This window comes from Oncorhynchus gorbuscha, linkage group LG07 (assembly GCF_021184085.1).
Source record: "Oncorhynchus gorbuscha isolate QuinsamMale2020 ecotype Even-year linkage group LG07, OgorEven_v1.0, whole genome shotgun sequence".
Lineage (NCBI taxonomy): Eukaryota > Metazoa > Chordata > Actinopteri > Salmoniformes > Salmonidae > Oncorhynchus > Oncorhynchus gorbuscha.
Genome location: NC_060179.1, coordinates 53,019,567 through 53,039,184, shown reverse-complemented (window position 1 = coordinate 53,039,184; position 19,618 = coordinate 53,019,567). Strand labels below are relative to the sequence as shown.

General features: G+C 42.8%; 1 protein-coding gene across 2 annotated transcripts in view; it reads right to left on the bottom strand.

The window, feature by feature from the left end:
* Positions 1 to 19,618, bottom strand: part of LOC124040008 (glutamate receptor ionotropic, delta-1-like) — a 432,261-nt gene that overhangs the window by 4,325 nt on the left and 408,318 nt on the right. Inside the window, exons 13-16 of one of the 2 annotated variants that reach the window (XM_046356698.1) lie at positions 16,681 to 16,876; positions 10,171 to 10,337; positions 2,841 to 3,081; positions 1,234 to 1,372 (exon numbers count right to left, since the gene is read on the bottom strand). In XM_046356698.1, the coding sequence (XP_046212654.1) occupies positions 1,234 to 1,372; positions 2,841 to 3,081; positions 10,171 to 10,337; positions 16,681 to 16,876 (743 nt within the window). The remainder of the gene's footprint in view (positions 1 to 1,233; positions 1,373 to 2,840; positions 3,082 to 10,170; positions 10,338 to 16,680; positions 16,877 to 19,618) is intronic. The other variant, XM_046356699.1, reaches the window with a different exon arrangement.

Genomic DNA, 19,618 nt, shown 5'->3' with positions numbered 1-19,618 from the left:
TCAGAAGCCATGACCTTTCAATGGGATCAGTGCCACATCAAATTGACTCTTCCTCTTGTCAATATCAACTGCCTGTCATAAGCACATTATGCCATCATAACACAGCACAGAGGAGTTCCTAAATGCTAAGCCATTTAGTCAATCTTGATCGACCAAGATTACATTTCTTTTTATTTAACCTTTATTTAATTAGGCGAGTCAATTAAGAACAAATTCTTATTCACAATGACGGCCTTCATCAATGTCAAGTTACAGACAAACAACTGTGTTTCCTCAGTGCTTCCCATATCAGCTCGAGCCGTCCGGAATGTGCAAATGTAATCTTGATTCCATATGTTCTGAAGACTTCATCAACAGAGACATTGATCGTGGGAATGAATTTACGACGGTATCAGCTCTGTATCATTAAAAAAAAGACTCTTAAAGCGAATGAAAACATCTCAGCCAAGGCTATTGTTTTAGCAGACTGGCGCCGCATTAAAATATGTTTCTAATCTTGTCGGCATTGGCAGCACGCCGAAAACAAATTAACCGCCTAAAATCAAACCACTGCACCAGTGTTTTAATAAGAGTGTGTTGATTTATGTTGAGGGGAAATAACAACATGCTCTGCAGAGTGAAAGCTTTCGTAATGCAAAAACAATTCGTAAAACATCAAACTAGAAAACCACTCTATCCACCCATGGTGGCCTGACACTTGATCGAAGGATTTATCTAGGACTGGAGTAAGCTGTTTTCAAAGTGGCCTCCGTATGCATAACACTATGATCACTGTGCATACTTCCTGTATCGTAGGTCATCCCTGTACCACGTTCTGTACACCACCTTCGTCAGACTGGACGAACCCACTTAGAGTTATGTACTGCGTATAACATGTGTTATAACAATGTCTGTAAAAGGCATAATAAATACCTTCACAAAGCATCATAGGGAGGTAGTTCATAGAAAATGTCGCTGAATTAACTTCCTCTTATCCCCCCCCCCGTACAATGTTTCTACGTGAGGGTGAGAGACAAGTCCTTGGTCATGCACGCATCCATCCACCACAAAAGCAACTAACCAAAAATGGGGAAGAAACAGAACAACAATCAGAGAATAGAAGATTGCCAGATATGAGATGGTGTTGTGGAGTTTTAGATCAAGATGCCCCCCCCCCCCCATGCCCAATCGGAGAGATCAGAGTGCCTCTTTAATGCAGCAGCACAAATCAGATCTTAGGAGCTCTATTCTGACCTGTGTCAATAGCTTCTGCTTCATCCCAGTCTCTTTCTCTCTCTGTCCAAATGTCCTTCCTCCCTTCCGGTGAAGCAGTGGTAATGTCATTATATGTCAATGGACCAGAAACCCTTGCCAGTCTGTAATCCTTAGTAACCTGCACGAGATCATAGAACAGTCAAGAATAAAAACGTATGGATGTCCACATTGACATATAATTGCAATAAGACGTCACACAGGGAATTTACTAGGGATTATGGACTGGGTTGGACAGATGCAGTGGCTCTTATTGCTGTGCAAACATCCTGTTTCTGCTCACACTTTAGTTTACGGATCCATGTCAAGCCTTAACCTGTCCCATGTCACATGCAAGGGGAGAGTAACTCTCTCATGTGAGAGGCCTCGTTAGACATGTTCACACCATCACAGTAACTTGAGTGGATTAAACTAATACGAAAGGCTTAACGTGAACTGGCAATGAGGTATAAACGTGTAATCGGTGTCAATCAGTTTAGTAGGCACTTAGCAGGGGAAAGTCTTACGAGAATCAATTAAAATGGTTCTCTGTGGTAGGCAGTGTAATTGTGTTCACAATTCAGGGTAAGAAACTGTGTTGGTAATCAATGGGTTTTTCAGGAACACTAATGTCACAGGGAACTTAAAACAAACTCGATACTGACGTTTTCTCAGAAATGTCATATTTCATATTTGGCTGATTCACATTGACATGAATCAAATAGATACGTGGATCTACTCTGAAATAAGACATTTAAAAAGGTGTTCAAATCTCCCTTTGAAAGTGTAATCCTCTGGGAGGAGTTTTTCAAAAGTTATATATCTCGATTTCACCTATCGGATAGGATTAATTGCATAGAAATTGAATTAACTGAATGGGTATAACCTTTCAAGTCAGTGATTTGTCTGTTCTTTTTATTCTATTTCTATGCATTTAATCTGGATATAGTTAGTTAATATCCCTACAGAGAATCTTGCTGAATTGAAAATGGCAAAACTTTGTCTGAGTGAGAAAGGTTTTGACAATAATTCAATACAAAGTATGTGACTGGAAAATTTGCTGGGGACTGATGCTCATCACTGCCTGAAATCAGTTGTTCTGACATATTAGTAAGAGACTTGTGAAAAATGCAGGAATAGCTTATCTAAAAAAAAACATATTGGTTGGGCAGTTTGTTATCCTAAAGGCAGCTTAAGGGTTTATGATTAACATACACCGATGATGTGTGATTAACATACACCGATGATGTGTGATTAACATACACCGATGATGTGATTAACATACAGCGATGATCAAATTCGAAGAGTTTCCCAAAAATATTAATAATCAAGATGGAAATATATTAGTAAGAAAATGATAAGGGGGATCCGTCTTTATCTGTGAGCTGTGTGAGGTATGTATGCCATACAAAAACAGATGGATTTGGTTTCAGAGAAGAGGGGGGATAGATTAGAGGGACCAAATTTGATTTCAATCAGAGCACAATCTATAACTGCGTGTACTGGAGCTCAACTAAATCGGGACTGTGGTCTGCGGCTGGATCCTTAAAGTAGAGTGTGGCAGTGTCCTCCCCCTGCTGCCCTGTCCTCCGGGTTCTGTGCTCGGTCACCTCTTTGGGCTGCTCTTGCCCACAGCGGTTGCTGTTCCACCACATCTCCAGGCCGGCAACCAGGCAGGCCAGCAGCAGTCCGGCGGCCAGGACACAGAAGACACCGGCAAAGCTGTGCAGCTTCAGGGACCTCCCGTCGGGTGTGGCGTTGGAGTGGCTGTTGAGGTCACAGCGGCCCGTACGCGGCCACCACTTCTGCTTCAGGATGTCCAGGTCTCCTTTTTCCTGCAGCTCCAGGATCCTGCAAGGAGGGGAAATATCTGGGTGTAAGAGACATATGCTTCCTCTGCTTTGCTCAAAACAGGCTGTTGTATTAAGTTAAGGCTGTTACGCAAAGAATTGAGACTAAGGACAAGGACCCGAGTTGCACAGCTACTACTCATATGCTATCATGGCACTAAAGGAAGAATGAAAAATAGACCTGCTTTTATCTTCTGTAGATGACTGCATTCATTTGTGACAATTCACACAGCACGGCATTTTAAGTGTGATTTGTTTGAATTGTGCCTGCTCAATGAATTAAACCCGACAGTAAACTTCATTAAATGTCAGCTTTTCCTATTCCTTCATTGCCACAAACGAAATCCAAAGTAAAACAGAGGGAAGAACTGCTTAATTAAAAGAAAAATAGCCGTGGCAAAGAGGACAAGACCATTATCAGAGAACCGCTCCTGTGGGCAAACACTACCGCCACAGCAATTTCTGAGATTAAAAGGAGCCCATGGTGAATGTGTACGGTTATGGATAGACGAGGGTGCGGAGAGAGGGAAGGAGAGAGGGAAGGAGAGAGGGAAATGGATTATGATGATGGGAAGGGGGACGGTGGCAAGAGGAATCCGTCTCTGTAGATGAGATGACATTCTGGTTCAGCCTGTTATTACCCCATGAGCAGCCTCCCAGCTGTCCTCGAAGCACATCACACCCCCACCACCCCCACTCTGTTAGCCCTGAATTTCCCAGATGGATATTCATCCGGGCCATCATGAGCGTAGATAGAGAGATCGTGTTCAGTTCAGTGTCGTAGGGATAGGCATTATTGAGGCTCTTCCACGGAGGGACCTCATCCCTTAAGCTCTGACCCAGCTCTTCACTTGCTGTGGCCCTGCGTACTGAGTGTGCACTCCGAAGGGCCCTGACGTAGCACACCTCTGAAGAGAGGAGAGGATTTAAGTGTTCCACCGCATTGGTGGCTTATCGAAGGTGTGGGCGTGTGGCCTCCAAGAGCCCCAGGTCAAACCTGGTTGAAACTGGTTCTGCTTTGTAGAACGATCACTGTTCCTATCCTAAGACCTGTGTTTTAGTCACTAGAACGGTAGTTCATTCTGGTTGTGGAGTTGGGATGGCACTCATTGCTGTTTATTTTCACTGCGTTGAAGAGAGTTAGATTTGTGTGTGACAATGTGTTAGATAGTGTGACAAAACATTTTGGGTTGTTTTCATGGATGCTTTGGAGCTATTATAACTGAGAATAATCAAAACAAGATGTTTTGGTTGTTTGATTAAGACAGTGATTTTGGGATTCATTTTGGGTAAATCCTTGGCAAATATCATTACACAGTCCTAATTGGTCAAATCACGTTGTATTTGTCACATGCTTCGTAACCAAGAGGTGTAGACTAACAGTGAAATGCTTACTTATGGGTGCTTCCCAACAATATAGAGAGAAAAGAAAGAAAAAAAAATACTATAATAGAACAATAATAATAATAACACAAGGAATAAATACACAATGAGTAAAGGTAACTTGGCTATATACACGAGGTACCACTAGTCGATGTGCGGGGGTACGAGGTAATTGAGGTGGACATGTACATATAGGTAGGGATAAAGTGACTAGGCAACAGGATAGATAATAAACAGGAGCCGCAACATATGTGATGAGTCAAAAAGGGTGAATGCACAGTCTGGGTAGCTATTGGTTAACTATTTAACTATTTACAGTAGCAGTCTTAATGGCTTGTGGGTCGAAGCTGTTCAGGGTCCTGTTGGTCCCAGACTTGGTTCATCGGTACCACTTGCCGTGTCACTGGAGTATTTGACCATTTTTAGGGCCCTCCTCTGACACTGCCTGGTGTTGAGGTCCTGGATGACAGGGAACTCAGACCAATGGTATACTGGTACTTACGCACTACCCTCTGTAGTGCTGTGTGGTCGGATGCAAAGCAGTTGCCATAACAAGCGGCGATGCAGCCATTCCAGATGTTCTCAAAGGTGCAGCTGTAGAACATTTTTTGAGGATCTGAGGGCCTGTGCCAAATCTTTTCAGCCTCCTGAGGGGGAAGCTGTGTTGTCGTGCCTTCTTCGCGACTGTGTTGGTGTGTGTGTGTGGGCCATGATCATTTCTTAGAGATGTGGACAAGGAGGAACTTGAAGCTCTCTACCCGCTCCACCACAGCCCTATCGATGTGGATGGGGGCGTACGCATGGAGGGCACAATTACGTTGAACACTGAGCTATAGTCAATGAACAGCATTCTCACATAAGAATTCCTCTTGTCCAGGTGGGCGAGGGAAGTGTGGAGGGCAATAGAGATGGCAGCATCTCTGTATCTGTTGGGGCGGTATGTGAATTGGAGAGGGTCCAGGGTGTCTGGAATGATGGTGTTGATGTGAGCCAGGACCAGCCTTTCAAAACATTTCATGGCTACAGATGTGAGTGCTACATGGCAATAGTCATTTAGACAGGTTATCTTGGTGTTCTTGGGCCCAAGGTCTATGGTGGTCTGCTTGAAACATGTAGGTATTACTGACTGGGTCAGGGAGAGGTTGAAAATGTCAGTGAAGGCACATGTTAGCTGGTCAGCGCATGTTCTGAGTACGCATCCTGGTAGTGTCCCGCTCCTTGAAAGCGGCAGCTCTAGCCTTTAGCTCAGTGCAGATGTTGCCTGTAATCTATGGCTTCTGGTTTGGGATCTGTATGGACAGTCACTGTAGGGCCAATGTCGTCGATGCACTTATTGATGATGCCGGTGACTGATGTAGTAAGCTCCTCAATGTTATCGGCTGAATCCCCTGAACATATTCCAGTCTGTGCAAGCGAAACAGTCCTGTAGCTTACATGTGATTATGGACAGATTTACCCAATCAGCGTCCTGCAACTAATGACCAAAGACTTTCAAACGTTGTGAAAAGTTGACGTCAATGCCCAAGTACAGTATTTAGCTATTAAACTATCCATTGCGAGCCTTTTTTCATGGAAGTAATTAGCAGAATCATGCTGAATGATTATTCTTTAATCCAAACCCAACGCTTGTTATGAATTCATTATAGGTTGATTTCATAAACCAACTCTCAGCTGGAACATGCAACATATTTATTGATTGCAACCTGTGCTGATATAGTAAAACAAACATCATTTTTTGATTGAACCTTTATAAAGCAGGCTGATCTATTAAAACATATTCTTATTTACAATGGTGGCCTGGCAAGAGACAAAAGGCCTCCTGTGGGGGCGGGGGCTGGCATAAAAGAAAACGTTAAAAATAACAACGTAAGACAAGACGGACAACACAGATAGAAGAAACTGGCAACAGCACAAATACAACAGCAAAAGTACAACAGCAAATAAACAGTGGATGTGTTGTGCGGCATGCAGGCATGTGTGTGGTGTGTGTGTGTGGTGTGTGTGAAGTAACACAACATGCTTCCTTACATAAGGCAACACGAACGAGTGAATACTAGGAAGAACTACATGTCTCAACAAACTGTTAACCAATTTGTCCTTTGAACTCCTCCAGGGACACCAGGTCCTGGAGTTTTAGGTTGGCTTGGAGGGAATTCCAAGACCAAGGGAATGAGTAATGGAAAGTCCTTTCGATGCTCTGTTCTAGCTTTCGGGACTCTTAGCATGAAACACGATTGAGATCTGAGCTTATATGTGTTTTCATTTTGTGCTAGAAGAGACGATAGATAAGATGTCAGTTTTCCTAAAATGGCCGTATAAATAAGAATATACCAGTGTTTGAGCCTGCCTGTTGCTGGTGGTGTAAATCCAACCGCAGTGTAGAGATCACAATGTTGAGTTAGATGTCTCTGATTGGTGACCAAACGAAGAGCTGCATGACACACAGAGTCAAGAGCCTTCAAACACATGTTGCAGTGATCCTTTACTCTGTAATTCAAATATAACAAGTAGCTCCTCAAGGGCGGTTTAGTGATAAGTAATCCAAACTAAAAGCATTATACAAATCCATTCTAACTGTGCTAAAATACAGTGCATTCGGAAAGTATTCAGACCCCTTTCATTTTTCCACATTATGTTACCTTACAGCCTAATTCTCATTAATCTACACACAATATCCCATAAAGACAAAGTGAAAACAGGTTTTTAGACATTTTTTTAACGTTTATTAAAATACAAAAAACTGAAATTGAGCTCAGGTGCATCCTATTTGCATTGATCATCCTTGATGTTTCTACAACATCATTGGAGTCTACCTGTAGTGAATTAAATTTATTGGACATTATTTTTTATAAAGGAACACACCTATCTATATAAGGTCCCACAGTTGACAGTGCATATCAGAGCACAGACCAAGCCATGATGTCAGAGGAATTGTCTGCCGAGGTCCGTGACAGGATTGTGTCGAGGCATAGATTTGGGGAAGGGTACCAAAAAATGTCTGCAGCATTGAAGGTCCCCAAGAACACAGTGCCTCCATCATTCTTAAATGGAAGACGTTTGGAACCACCAAAACTAGAGCTGGCCGCCAGGCTAAACTGAGCAATCGGGGAAGAAGGGCCTTAGTCAAGCAGGTGACAAAGAACCCAATGGTCACTCTGACAGAGCTCCAGAGTTCCTCTGTGGAGATGGGAGAACCTTCCAGAAGGACAACCATCTCTGCAGCACTCCACCAATCAGGCCATTATAGTAGTGGCCAGACGGAAGCCACTCCTCAGTAAAAGGCACATGATAGCCCGCTTGGAGTTTTCCAAAAGGCACCTAAATGACTCTCAGACCATGAGAAACAAGATTCTCTGGTCTGATGAAACCAAGATTGAACCCAAGATGAGCCTAAATGCCAAGTGTCACATCTGGAGGAAACCTGGCACAATCCCTATGGTGAAGCATGGTGGTGGCAGCATCATGCTGTGGGGATGTTTTTCAGCGGCAGGGCCTAGGAGACTAGTCAGAATCGAGGGAAAGATGAACGGAGCAAAGAAGAGAGAGATCCTTGATGAAAACCTGCTCCAGAGCGGTCAGTAGCTCAGACTGGGGCGAAGTTTCACTTTCCAACAGGACAACAACCCTAAGAACACAGCCAAGACTATGCAGGAGTGGCTTCGGGACAATTCTCTGAATGTCCTTGAGTGGTCCAGCCAGAGCCCAGATTTGAACCCGATTGAAAATCTCTAGAGAGACCTGAAAAATCTGTGCAGCTACGCTCCATCCAAGCTGACTGAGCTTGAGAGGATCTGCAGAGAAGAATGGGAGAAACTCCCCAAATACAGGTGTGCCAAGCTTGTAGCGTCATACCAGAGAAGACTCGAGGCTGTAATCTCTGCCATAGGTGCTTCAACAAAGTACTGAGTAAAGGTTCTGAATACTTATGTAAATGTCATATTTCAGTGTTTTTTTATTTTTATAAATTAGCCAAAAATTATATAAACCAGTTTTTTTTTCTTTGTCATTATGGGGTATTGTGTGTCGATCGATGAGGGAAAAAAACAGTTTAATCAATTTTAGAATAACGCTGTAACGTAACAAAATGTGAAAAAAGTGAATGTGTCTGAATACTTTCCAGATGTATGTCTGATAATATATAATTGAAAGGGGAAATGTAAATATACTGAACAAAAAATATAAACACAACATGTAAATTATTGGTCCCATGTTTCATGAGCAGAAATAAAAGATCCCAGAAATGTTCCATATGGACAAAAAGTTTATTTCTCAAAAATGTTGTCTATAAATTTGTTCACATCCCTGTTAGTGAGCATTTCTCATTTGACAAGATAATCCATAGATTAAGGCCTAATGAATTCATTTCAACTGACTGATTTCCTTCTATGAACTGTAACTCAGTAAAATCTTTGAAATTGTTGCATGTTGCGTTTATGTTTTTGTTCAGTATACATGTGTATATATAACATACAGACAATGGCATTTACAATCATGCATTAAGCCTCTGTGAATGAGTCTTTACCCTACAGTAACTCCTGACCTTTATAAAGAGCATTTTCACTTATGTTTTTACTACCAAGTGACTTTATAAAAACACTATGTTCGTGGGCCTTGCATTTCCCTCGTCAAATTCCTCCTAAAATGGCTGATTATAATGACCTCTGAATGACCTCTCTGCCAATTACGGCGCTCAATTCCCCCAGGCACCGTCAACCATCAGTGATTATGTTTATGGCTTTTATGAAGCAGAGAAAGTCATTAGGAATCAAAGGATGTGCGCGTTAAACCATATGCACTTAGACTTAGGATATTTCCTCAAGGTGATGGAAGGAAGAGATGGTGGGATGAAAGGAGAGGGAGAAGGAAGGAGAATTACAGACTGTATAGAGCTGTTGATAAGATGATGGTATACCTATAATGCATAAATAATGTAATGAAACGAGGGAGTAGCACGGGGTTCCGAGGCGAGACTCGAACTTGCAACCCTAGGGTCGCAACGCCGGGCAAGTCACAGCTGCTCCAATGAAGGTTCCCTTTGGGGAGAGTTTAATTGTGCTTCTCAACGCCAGGTTCATTACAATATACACTGAGTATACAAAACGTTAAGAACACCATCTCTTTCCATGACATAGACTGACCAGGTGAATCCAGGTGAAAGCTATGAACCCTTATTGATGTCACTTGTTGAATCGACTTCAACAGGGTAGATGAAGGGGAGGAGACGGGTTAAAAGAAGGATTATTTAAGCATCGAGACAATTGAGACATGGATCATGTATTTGTACCATTCAGAGGGTGAATAGGCAAGACAAAAAAATGTAAGGACCTTTGAACGGTGTAGGGGTATGGGTTTATGTCAAAAACTATAACGCGGGTGGGTTTATCATTCTCAACAGTTTCCCGCTTGTATAACATTTACTTTACATTTAAGTCATTAACGAATGGGCCACCACCCAAAGGACATCCAGCCACCTTGACACAACTGTGGGAAGCTTTGGAGTCAACACGGGCCAGCATCCCTGTCGAACGCTTTCGACACCTCGTAGAGTCCATGCCCCGACGAATTGAGGCTGTTCTGAGGGCTAAATGGAGGGGGTGTTTGAGGGGGGGGGGGGGGGGTGCAACTCAATGTTTTGAATGCTTGTCATGTTTGGTATACTCAGCGTAGATGGTGTATGATGAGGAGAGATGTTGGTGGCATTGCTCACTTCTGGGAGAAGAGGTCTCTGTATGGACTCCCATGCTGCATGGCGATGCCGTAGCCTTTGCTGCTCATGCTGTTTCCTGTGACAGTGATGGTGCAGTCATCGTCCGTCAGTGCGGCGTACTCCACCACAGCCATGTCCCATAGAAAGGCATACGGGCCCTTCTTCGCCTGCAGAGGAATGACAGTCATGACCCAGTTAATGATCCAGATGCTAGACATTCTGCCGATATGCAATCATTGTTTTCCATGGTAGAACCTAAAGGATAATAGAAGGCCTACAGGTGGGAATTGCAGTGACTATACTGTCGTATCCCAACTCCAAGAAAGTGTTGTACTCTAATGAACATGTGGAAAACATACTTCAATCCATTTCCTGTAAAGGTGTCTTTTCTAGTTTCAGTCTCATTGCAGACTGGGCTATTTGCTCATTTGATAGAAAAATCTTTTAGCTCAGAGGGCTCTATTTTTGGCTTTCGCCAAGTGTCAAATGTTAGTTAGTTTGCAATGTCATCATGTACAGTAAAAACTGGTGCATTCGCATTTTCCACCCCTTACACCACGTTCAACAATATACCTGTCTAACATCAGCTCGCTTGCGCTGTGGTGGGGGGGCTGAACTTACTGATTTAGCCTCGGTTTCAATTCTCCTAATCAGGAAATGCGACTGAGAACGAGATTTGGGTTTTGGAGGCGTGCTTTGTTGTGCGTGTCTCTTGTGTGTGTGATCTAATGTGGGAAGCACTTGTACTTTCACTCTCCCAAAACAGTACACAGTCGCTCAACCTTCTAGTTAACTTGAAACAGTGTAACCAGGTCTTCTGTTTGGAAGTATTTTATTTAACTAGGCAAGTCATTTAAGAACACATTTTTATTTACAATGATGGCCTAGGAACAATGGGTTTAACTGCCTTGTTCAGTGGCTGAATGTCAGATTTTTATCTTTTCAACTCGGGGATTCGATCTAGCAACCTTTCGGTTACTGGCCCAATGCTCTAACCACTAGGCTACATGCCGCCTCAAGTAGCCCATACTAGCTAGCAAGCTAGCCATCTTTCACCAATTAGCTTCAGCCGGCCGATGTGCGACCGTGGCAAAGTTGGTTTGACTTTGGATACTCTGTGGGGCTAGTTAGGGACCATCAATAAATTACACAATGTGTTGCACACCTTTTAGTTGTCTCATTAAATGCTTTAAATATGTGTACATGAATTTCTAAAATGTATAGTTGGTTTGAGGTTTTTAATTAATTGAAATACGGAGCTATTGAAAAATATTATCCCATCTACAGTGCAGTCGGAAAGTATTCAGACCCCCTTCAGACCCCTTGACTTTCTACACATTTTGTTACAGCCTCATTCTAAAATGTATTCAATAAAAAAATCCTCAGCAATCTGCACACAATACCCCATGATGACAAAGCCAAAACAGGTTTTTAGAAGATCAAATATTACATTTACATAAGTATTCAGACCCTTTGCTATGAGACTCGAAATTGAGCTCAGGTGCACCATTGATCATCCTTGAGATGTTTCTACAACTTGATTGGAGTACACATGGGGTGGATTCAAATGATTGGACATGATTTGGAAAGGCACACACCTGTCTGTATAAGGTCCCACAGTTGACAGCGCATGTCAGAGCAAAAACCAAGCCATGAGGTTGAAGGAATTGTCCGTAGAGCTCCGAGACAGAATGGTATCGAAGAACATATCTGGGGAAGGGCACTACAGAGGGTAGTGCAAACGGCCCAGTACATCACTGGGGGCCAAGCTTCCTGCCATCCAGGACCTCTATACCAGGCGGTGTCAGAGGAAGGCCCTAAAAATTGTCAAAGACTCTAGCCACCCTAGTCATAGACTGTTAGCTCTGCTACCGCACGGCAAGCGGTACCGGAGCACCAAGTTTAGGACCAAGAGGCTTCTAAACAGCTTCTACACCCAAGCCATAAGACTGATGAACACCTAATCAAATGGCTACCCAGACTATATGCATTGCCCCCCCCCCCTGTACCGTTACCCCCTGCATATAGTCTCGCCATTGTTATTTTACTGCTGCTCTTTAATTACTTGTTACTTTTTTATTTATTATTCTTGTCCATCTTCTTTTTAAACTGCATTGTTGGTTAGGGGCTCGTACGTAAGCATTTCACTGTAAGGTGAAATTTGATTTGATTTGAAAACATTTCTGCCGCATTGAAGGTCCCTAAGAACACAGTGAACTCCATCATTCTTAAATGGAGTAAGTTTGGAACCATCAACACTCTTCATAGAGTGCCAAGCATCACATCTGGAGGAAACCTGGCACCATCCCATGGTGGTGGCAGCATCATGCTGCAGGGGTGTTTTTCAGCGGCAGGGACTAGGAGACTAGTCAGGATCGAGGCAAATATCTACGGAGAAAAGTACAGAGAGATCCTTGATGAAAACCTGCTTCAGAGCGCAGGATCTCAGACTGGGGGCGAAGGTTCACCTTCAACCAGGACAATGACCCTAAGCACACAGCCAAGACAACGCAGGAGTGGCGTCCGGACAAGTCTCTGAATGTCCTTGAGTGGCCCAGCCAGAGCCCGGACTTGACCCTGATCGAACATCTCTGGAGAGACCTGAAAATAGCTGTACAGCAACGCTCTCCATCCAACCTGACAGAGCTTGAGAGGATCTGTAGAGAAGAATGGCAGAAACTCCCCAAATACAAGTGTGCCAGGTTATAGCAGCGTACACAAGAAGACTTAAGGCTGTAATTACTGCCATTGGGGGTTTCAACAAAGTACTAAATAAAGGTTTTGAATACTTATGTAAATATGATATTTATGATATTTAAATTTTTTAGAAATGAGAAAACATTTCTAAAAACCTGTTTCTGCTTAGTCATTAGGGGGTATTGTGTGTAGATTGATGAGGGGAGGGGAAAAAACAATTGAATACATTCTTGAATAAGGCTGTAACCTAACAAAATGTGGAAAAAGTTGAGGCGTCTGAATACTTTGCAAAGGTAATTTACTGATGGTCCCTAATTGGCTCCATAGGGATATCGAATGTCAAACCAAATTGACCATGGACATTACGATCGTGTCTCGTGCAGCTGCGCTCCGAATTGATAATTACTTGGGTGCTGCCAGTCACGGGCATGTGGGGAGGTTTGAAATAAACACAACCCAAGAAAAACTACTACAGTACATTCTGTGACATATATATTTTTTCCGGTCAGCTTTAAATGACGCTCAGTTTATAAAGGCTTCATAAAGCCTTCATAATGCCTTCATAAGCACTAGATAAATGTGTTACAAATAATCTAACCACATGTCATGCTCTATAAAGGGCTCATAAATGTGGAATACCTGTTACATAACCACCCATTTCAAATGTGACATAACCCACTATGTACAATATGACATAAGCACCGCTTAATAAAGGCTTTATAAATCATATTAAGTTGAGGCTTCACAAACCATTTATAACCTTGTCATGCATCTTAGTAGAGCATTGCAACACCAGAATAGTGGGTTAGATTACCAGGACTACCCATATGTAAAAATGTATGCATGCATGACTAAGTCGCTTTCGATAAATGGACCTGATTGGACCTGATCACAATTTTCCAAACATGTTGTTCTGCAGGATGACACACACTCTAAAGTGCAGTCATGCACAGCAAACAATGTTGGTAGGGCGCTTTAAAATCAGTATGTATTTTTTGCCTAATTCAGTTTTGTTCCCATATTCCGTTTTCTCGGTTTTGTTTTTCCAGGTTTATTTATGAAGGTTCTCACGATACGCAGGTTACTACTGTAGGGTGTGAGAGGTATCTAGATGGATTGATGGAACTGCAAAGCTTGCGTTTGCATGTGTGTGTCAGAGCCGAGATGATATGGAGTAGTCCAACAGTCCCTGAGACTACCGCACCAGGTAGTCATCTTCAGTTCCCATGCTGGAGACCAGGGCTTGATTACAACCTATTACAATGATGCCAACATTTTGTGACTGATCTTTCAGCGGGAGAGAGGGTGAATGTGTTAGGCCTGATGGCCCAGCAACCCTCGGTATGGCTTGGTATATTGTTGTCAAAGACCTGACTAGGTCCAGCCCCCCACGGTATGGTTTGTTATATTGTTGTCAAAGACCTGACTAGGTCCAGCCCCCCACGGTATGGCTTGTTATATTGTTGTCAAAGACCTGACTGGGTCCAGCACCCCACGGTATGGCTTGTTATATTGTTGTCAAAGACCTGACTGGATCCAGCCCCCCATGGTATGGCTTGTTATATTGTTGTCAAAGACCTGACTAGGTCCAGCATCCCACGGTATGGCTTGTTATATTGTTGTCAAAGACCTGACTGGGTCCAGCACCCCACGGTATGGCTTGTTATATTGTTGTCAAAGACCTGACTGGGCCCAGCCCCCCATGGTATGGCTTGTTATATTGTTGTCAAAGACCTGACTGGATCCAGCCCCCCACGGTATGGCTTGTTATATTGTTGTCAAAGACCTGACTGGGTCCAGCACCCCATGGTATGGTTTTTTATATTGTCGGGTCGAAGACCTGACTGGGTCCAGCCCCCCATGGTATGGCTTGTTATATTGTTGTCAAAGACCTGACTGGATCCAGCCCCCCACGGTATGGCTTGTTATATTGTTGTCAAAGACCTGACTGGGCCCAGCCCAACATGGTATGGCTTGTTATATTGTTGTCAAAGACCTGACTGGATCCAGCCCCCCACGGTATGGCTTGTTATATTGTTGTCAAAGACCTGACTGGGTCCAGCACCCCACAGTTTGGCTCGTTATATTGTCGGGTCAAAGACCTGACTGGGGTCCAGCACCCCACGGTATGGCTTGTTATATTGTCGGGTCAAAGACCTGACTGGGTCCAGCCCCCCACGGTATGGCTTGTATAATACATGTTCCTGACTCATATCAATGCCACATAGGCTGTTTTCAAAAGAAGAAGTTTCTTATTATATTCAGTTGCTCTTTGAGACACAAATGGTCATGGCATGGGTTTTGCCAGAGGCACACATACATACACATATACATCACCCATGTGTTCTTAAAATACCACGAGCAGCAAAACAGTCAACAGACTGTTTCCCTTTTGTCTTTACATTGAGCATCACTTTTGGTCCAACTTCTGTGAAAAGTTTAGACTCATTATGTGTGATGCCCACTGCATGAAAGGGATCAGTGACTGTAGGACATTTCCCCTTTCTCTTTATACTGGATATTTTTTCCAGCTCCTGTGAAAAGTTTGGATGTGTGTCAAATCCTCCATACTCTACATTGTCTTAGACCTAATATTGTATGCCCACAGGGAGACATTATGGTGCCTGTAACTGTATTTAGACATAGGCTATTTAATTAAAACAAGTTGATGTTCCATTTTAATATAATTTAATTATTCAATGTATTTTTTTTAGGTCTTATCAATAGATAATTTAATCTTGCTTATTGACAACCTTTGGCATGTCCATGGCTCAGACATAATGCATACAGTAGGCATATATCATTGCGAATGAAACGTTTAACAATATATTTCTATAATGATGCCATGCAATTACTTCGAACAATGTGGACTGCAAACATGTTCAACATGATAGGGGATAGGTCGACATTTTGTTATTTTGTTTCTGTAGGCTATTTAACAAAATAGGCTATAACGGACTAACATTCGAAGTGGATGACAACGCAACACATACAAGACTGATTGACCAGTGAAGGGTCAAAGCCTTGACACACCTACGCCTTGTTTATTCATCAAAACTAGCCCTTTCGCGCCACAGCCAGCTACTGTGTCTATACTTCTGGTTGTGAAAATAGCAAAAAATATTTCGGACAAACCGCAAACCGGTAAGAGCTGCCACCAGCAGCTAAGATTTACCATTGTGCTAGCTTTTGTCAAAATAGAGAAGGTGCCTGATGTGTGTTTTGATGTTGTATCCAAGCAACTTCTACCTCTTAAAGTTAACTAACACTAATACTGTCCTGCTAAAAGGCTAATTTAGCTGAGGTTGAGACAAAAAGCCTTTGTTTTGTAGTATAAGGACTAAATGTGACATAAAGTTAATTAAAATGTGTACAGAGTACAAATGTGAAGATCTATGATATGTCATTCTACTTCTCAGCATATGGGCAGGCAAAGTATTGTTCTGTCTTGGTAATGTATTTCGGGCAGTATATGAGATGAACCAATATAATTGTGACAATGTCACAAAACAGCACTTGCAGTTTATTCAGACAGAGAGTCAAAGATTATGTTGAATTTGCCTGTCCAATTTGTTTGAAATACTGTGGAACCACAGGCACAGTTTAAGGGAGAACAGTATGACGCCATACTGTGAAATGACAGTGAAATGACAATGGAAAGATTGAATTTTTTTTGTTGCCAAATATGAAACTGTTTTCTGTTTTTGTTGAAATACACAGTAGCTAAGCAATTACTACTTAAAAGAGTTGCCAGCCTGTACTTAGGCATCCTCTCTTTATTAGCACGCACCTGCTTAGTCTTCGTCAACCTACCTTGCGGATGCCTTCTGAGGGACTGGACACAGAGTAGTCATGGCCGTTGTTCTTGCTGATGGTCCTCCACAGCTCTGCGTATGTGCTGTCCTGCTCCAGCGGGTTGGTGCCCTTGTTCTTGAAGTATTCATAGACGGCTGAGTCTCTCACAGTGCCGTAGGACACATCCATCTGCCTGGACAGGTCCTGGAATGTTCTGTAGAGACAGAGGGAAGAACACAGAGAAATGCATCAAGTCAAGTGTATAACGAGAACAGACACTGTATGTACAGTAAAGTACACTGTAAAATATACTTTGGGGCCTCACGAGTGGCGCAGCTGTCTAAGGCACTGGATTACAGTGCTTGAGGCATCACTACAGACTCGAGTTCGATCCCGGGCTGTGACACAGCCACCTGCGACCGGGAGACCCATGAGGTGGCGCACAATTGGCCCAGCATTGTCCGGGTTAGGGGAGGGTTTGGGCGGCTGGGAAGTCATTGCCCCATCGTGCTATAGCGACTCCTTTGGTGGGCCGGGCGCATGCACGCTGACACTATCGGCAGATATACGTTGTTTCCTCCAACACATTTGTGCGGCTGGCTTCCAGGTTAAGCGAGCAGTGTGTCAAGAAGCAGCACGGCTTGGCAGGGTCGTGTTTCAGAGGACATTTGCCTCTCCCGAGTCCATACGGGAGTTGCAGCGATGGGAAAAGACTGTGACTACCAATTGCATATCATGAAATTGGGAGTACCTCCAAGTACTTTGTACATGGGTGTTCAACTTATAAAGATGAGTCACTCTAATCAAAATGTTACTAATAGCACTACATGACCAAAAGCATGTGGACACCTCCTCGTTGAACATCTCATTTCAGAACCATGGGCATTAATATGGAGTTGGTCCCCCCTTTGCTGCTATAACAGCCTCCACTCTTCTCAGAAGGCTTTCCACTAGATGTTGGAACATTTCTGCAGGGACTTGCCTGCATTCAGCTACAAGAACATTAGTGAGGTTAGCACTTAGGCCTGGCAATTAGGCTTGGCTCGCTGTCGACGTTACCATTCATTCCAAAGGTGTTCAATGGGGTTGAGGTTAGGGTTCGTGCAAGCCAGTCCAGTTCTTCCACACTGATCTCGACAAACCATTTCTGTATAGACTATGCTTTGTGCACAGCGGCATTGTCATGATAAAAAACAAAAGGGCCTTCCCCCAAACTGTTGCCACAAAGTTGGAAGCACAGAATCGCCTAGAATGTCATTGTATGCTGCAATGTAAATATTTCCTTTACATTTAAATGTACACACAATATTTAGATCTAATACATAGTACAGTGAAAATGACAATACAATGTATATAAAATGGCTGTGTCTCTTTACATTCCCCTTTGTGAAGTAAGGGGTTCTTTTATCTGTTTTTTTTAAAACTGGTTTTATTGCCAGCTTGAATTGTCTGGGGTGTTACTGACACTTTCCTTCTGTGTATTGTACATCTAACTGTGATATGTGCTACTTTGTTCTGGACCAACTGTAATTTACCTATGTCCTTCTTTACCGGACATGACCACACAGATAGGCAGTAGTCCAGGTGCGAGAACTAGGGCCTGTAGGTCCTGTCTGGTCGACTGAGATGTCAAGAAGGCAGAGCAACCATTGAGTCTATACGTTTTGACCATGAAAACTTGCTATCTAGGGTTACACCCAGCAGTTTAGTCTCGTCAAATGGCTCAATAGTCACATTATTCAATAATAGATCGAAACAAGGTTTAGTGTTGAGTGAGTGCTTTGTCCCAAAGATTAGGTTTTAGTTTTAGATATTTACCACCAGCCTATTGCTAGTTGCCCATTCTAAAACTGACTGGAGCTCTATGTGAAGTGTCTCAGTTATTTATTTTACTGTTGCAGCCAACGTGTACACTGTTGAGTTGTCAGCGTACATAGACACACAAGTTATTTATAAAATCAGAAAACAATAATGTCCATAGCCGGCTGCCCTGCGGTACACCACACTCAACTGAATTTGAATGCGTGTCCAGGTAACTCTCAATCCATAATAAGGCAGAGGATGCAAATCCATAACACCTATATGTTGAGTGCCCTTCCCTATAAGCGTGCTGTTGTTCATTTGTTTTCTGTAAGATAACTTTGTATTTTATAAAACACACATTTTTCCAAAAGTTTACCAAGCGCTTGTAACAGGCTGGTTGGTCAGCTGTTTGAACCATTAAAAGGTGCTCTGCTATTCCACGTTGAACGTCACTGAGCTCTTCTACTGCCAAAGTTTGTCTATGGAGATTGCATGGCTGTGTGCTCGATTTTATACACCTGTCAGCAACGGATGTTAATTTTGGACAGCAGGTAGCCTAGTGGCAAGAGCGTTGGACTAGTAACCTAAAGGTTGCAAGATCAAATCCTCAAACTGACAAGGAAAAATCTGTTGTTCTACCCCTGAACAAGGCAGTTAACCCACTCTTCCTAGGCCATCATTGAAAATAAGAATGTGTTCTTAATTAACTGATATGCCTAGTTAAATAAAGGTAAAACAAATTGTCTGAAATAGCCAAATCCACCAATTTGAAGGGGTATCCATATACCTTTGTATATATAGTATTTCAAAGCAACACATTAACTTATCTTTTCAAGTTGAAAAACAGAAAAAAAATTAACAGAGAAAATTGAGGATAGGCCTATATACATGCAGATGTCAGCTGTATGCTCTCAGTGTGAGACAGCTCCAGCTTGGCAGGTGGGTAAGCTGTTGCATAGCAGCGCTCTGTTTAGACACTCGCTGGTCTGTGTCATAACAACAGTCCAGGGGAAATGAAGGTCAACATTTCTTATGGACATCACAAGACAGGAAGTAATGATGCTGATGAGTTGTTTGTAAGCTTATTAGTCTGTAAACACCAGATGAGGCACAGGAAATAATTTAAGAGAAGTGGTGAAGGGACATTGTTTTT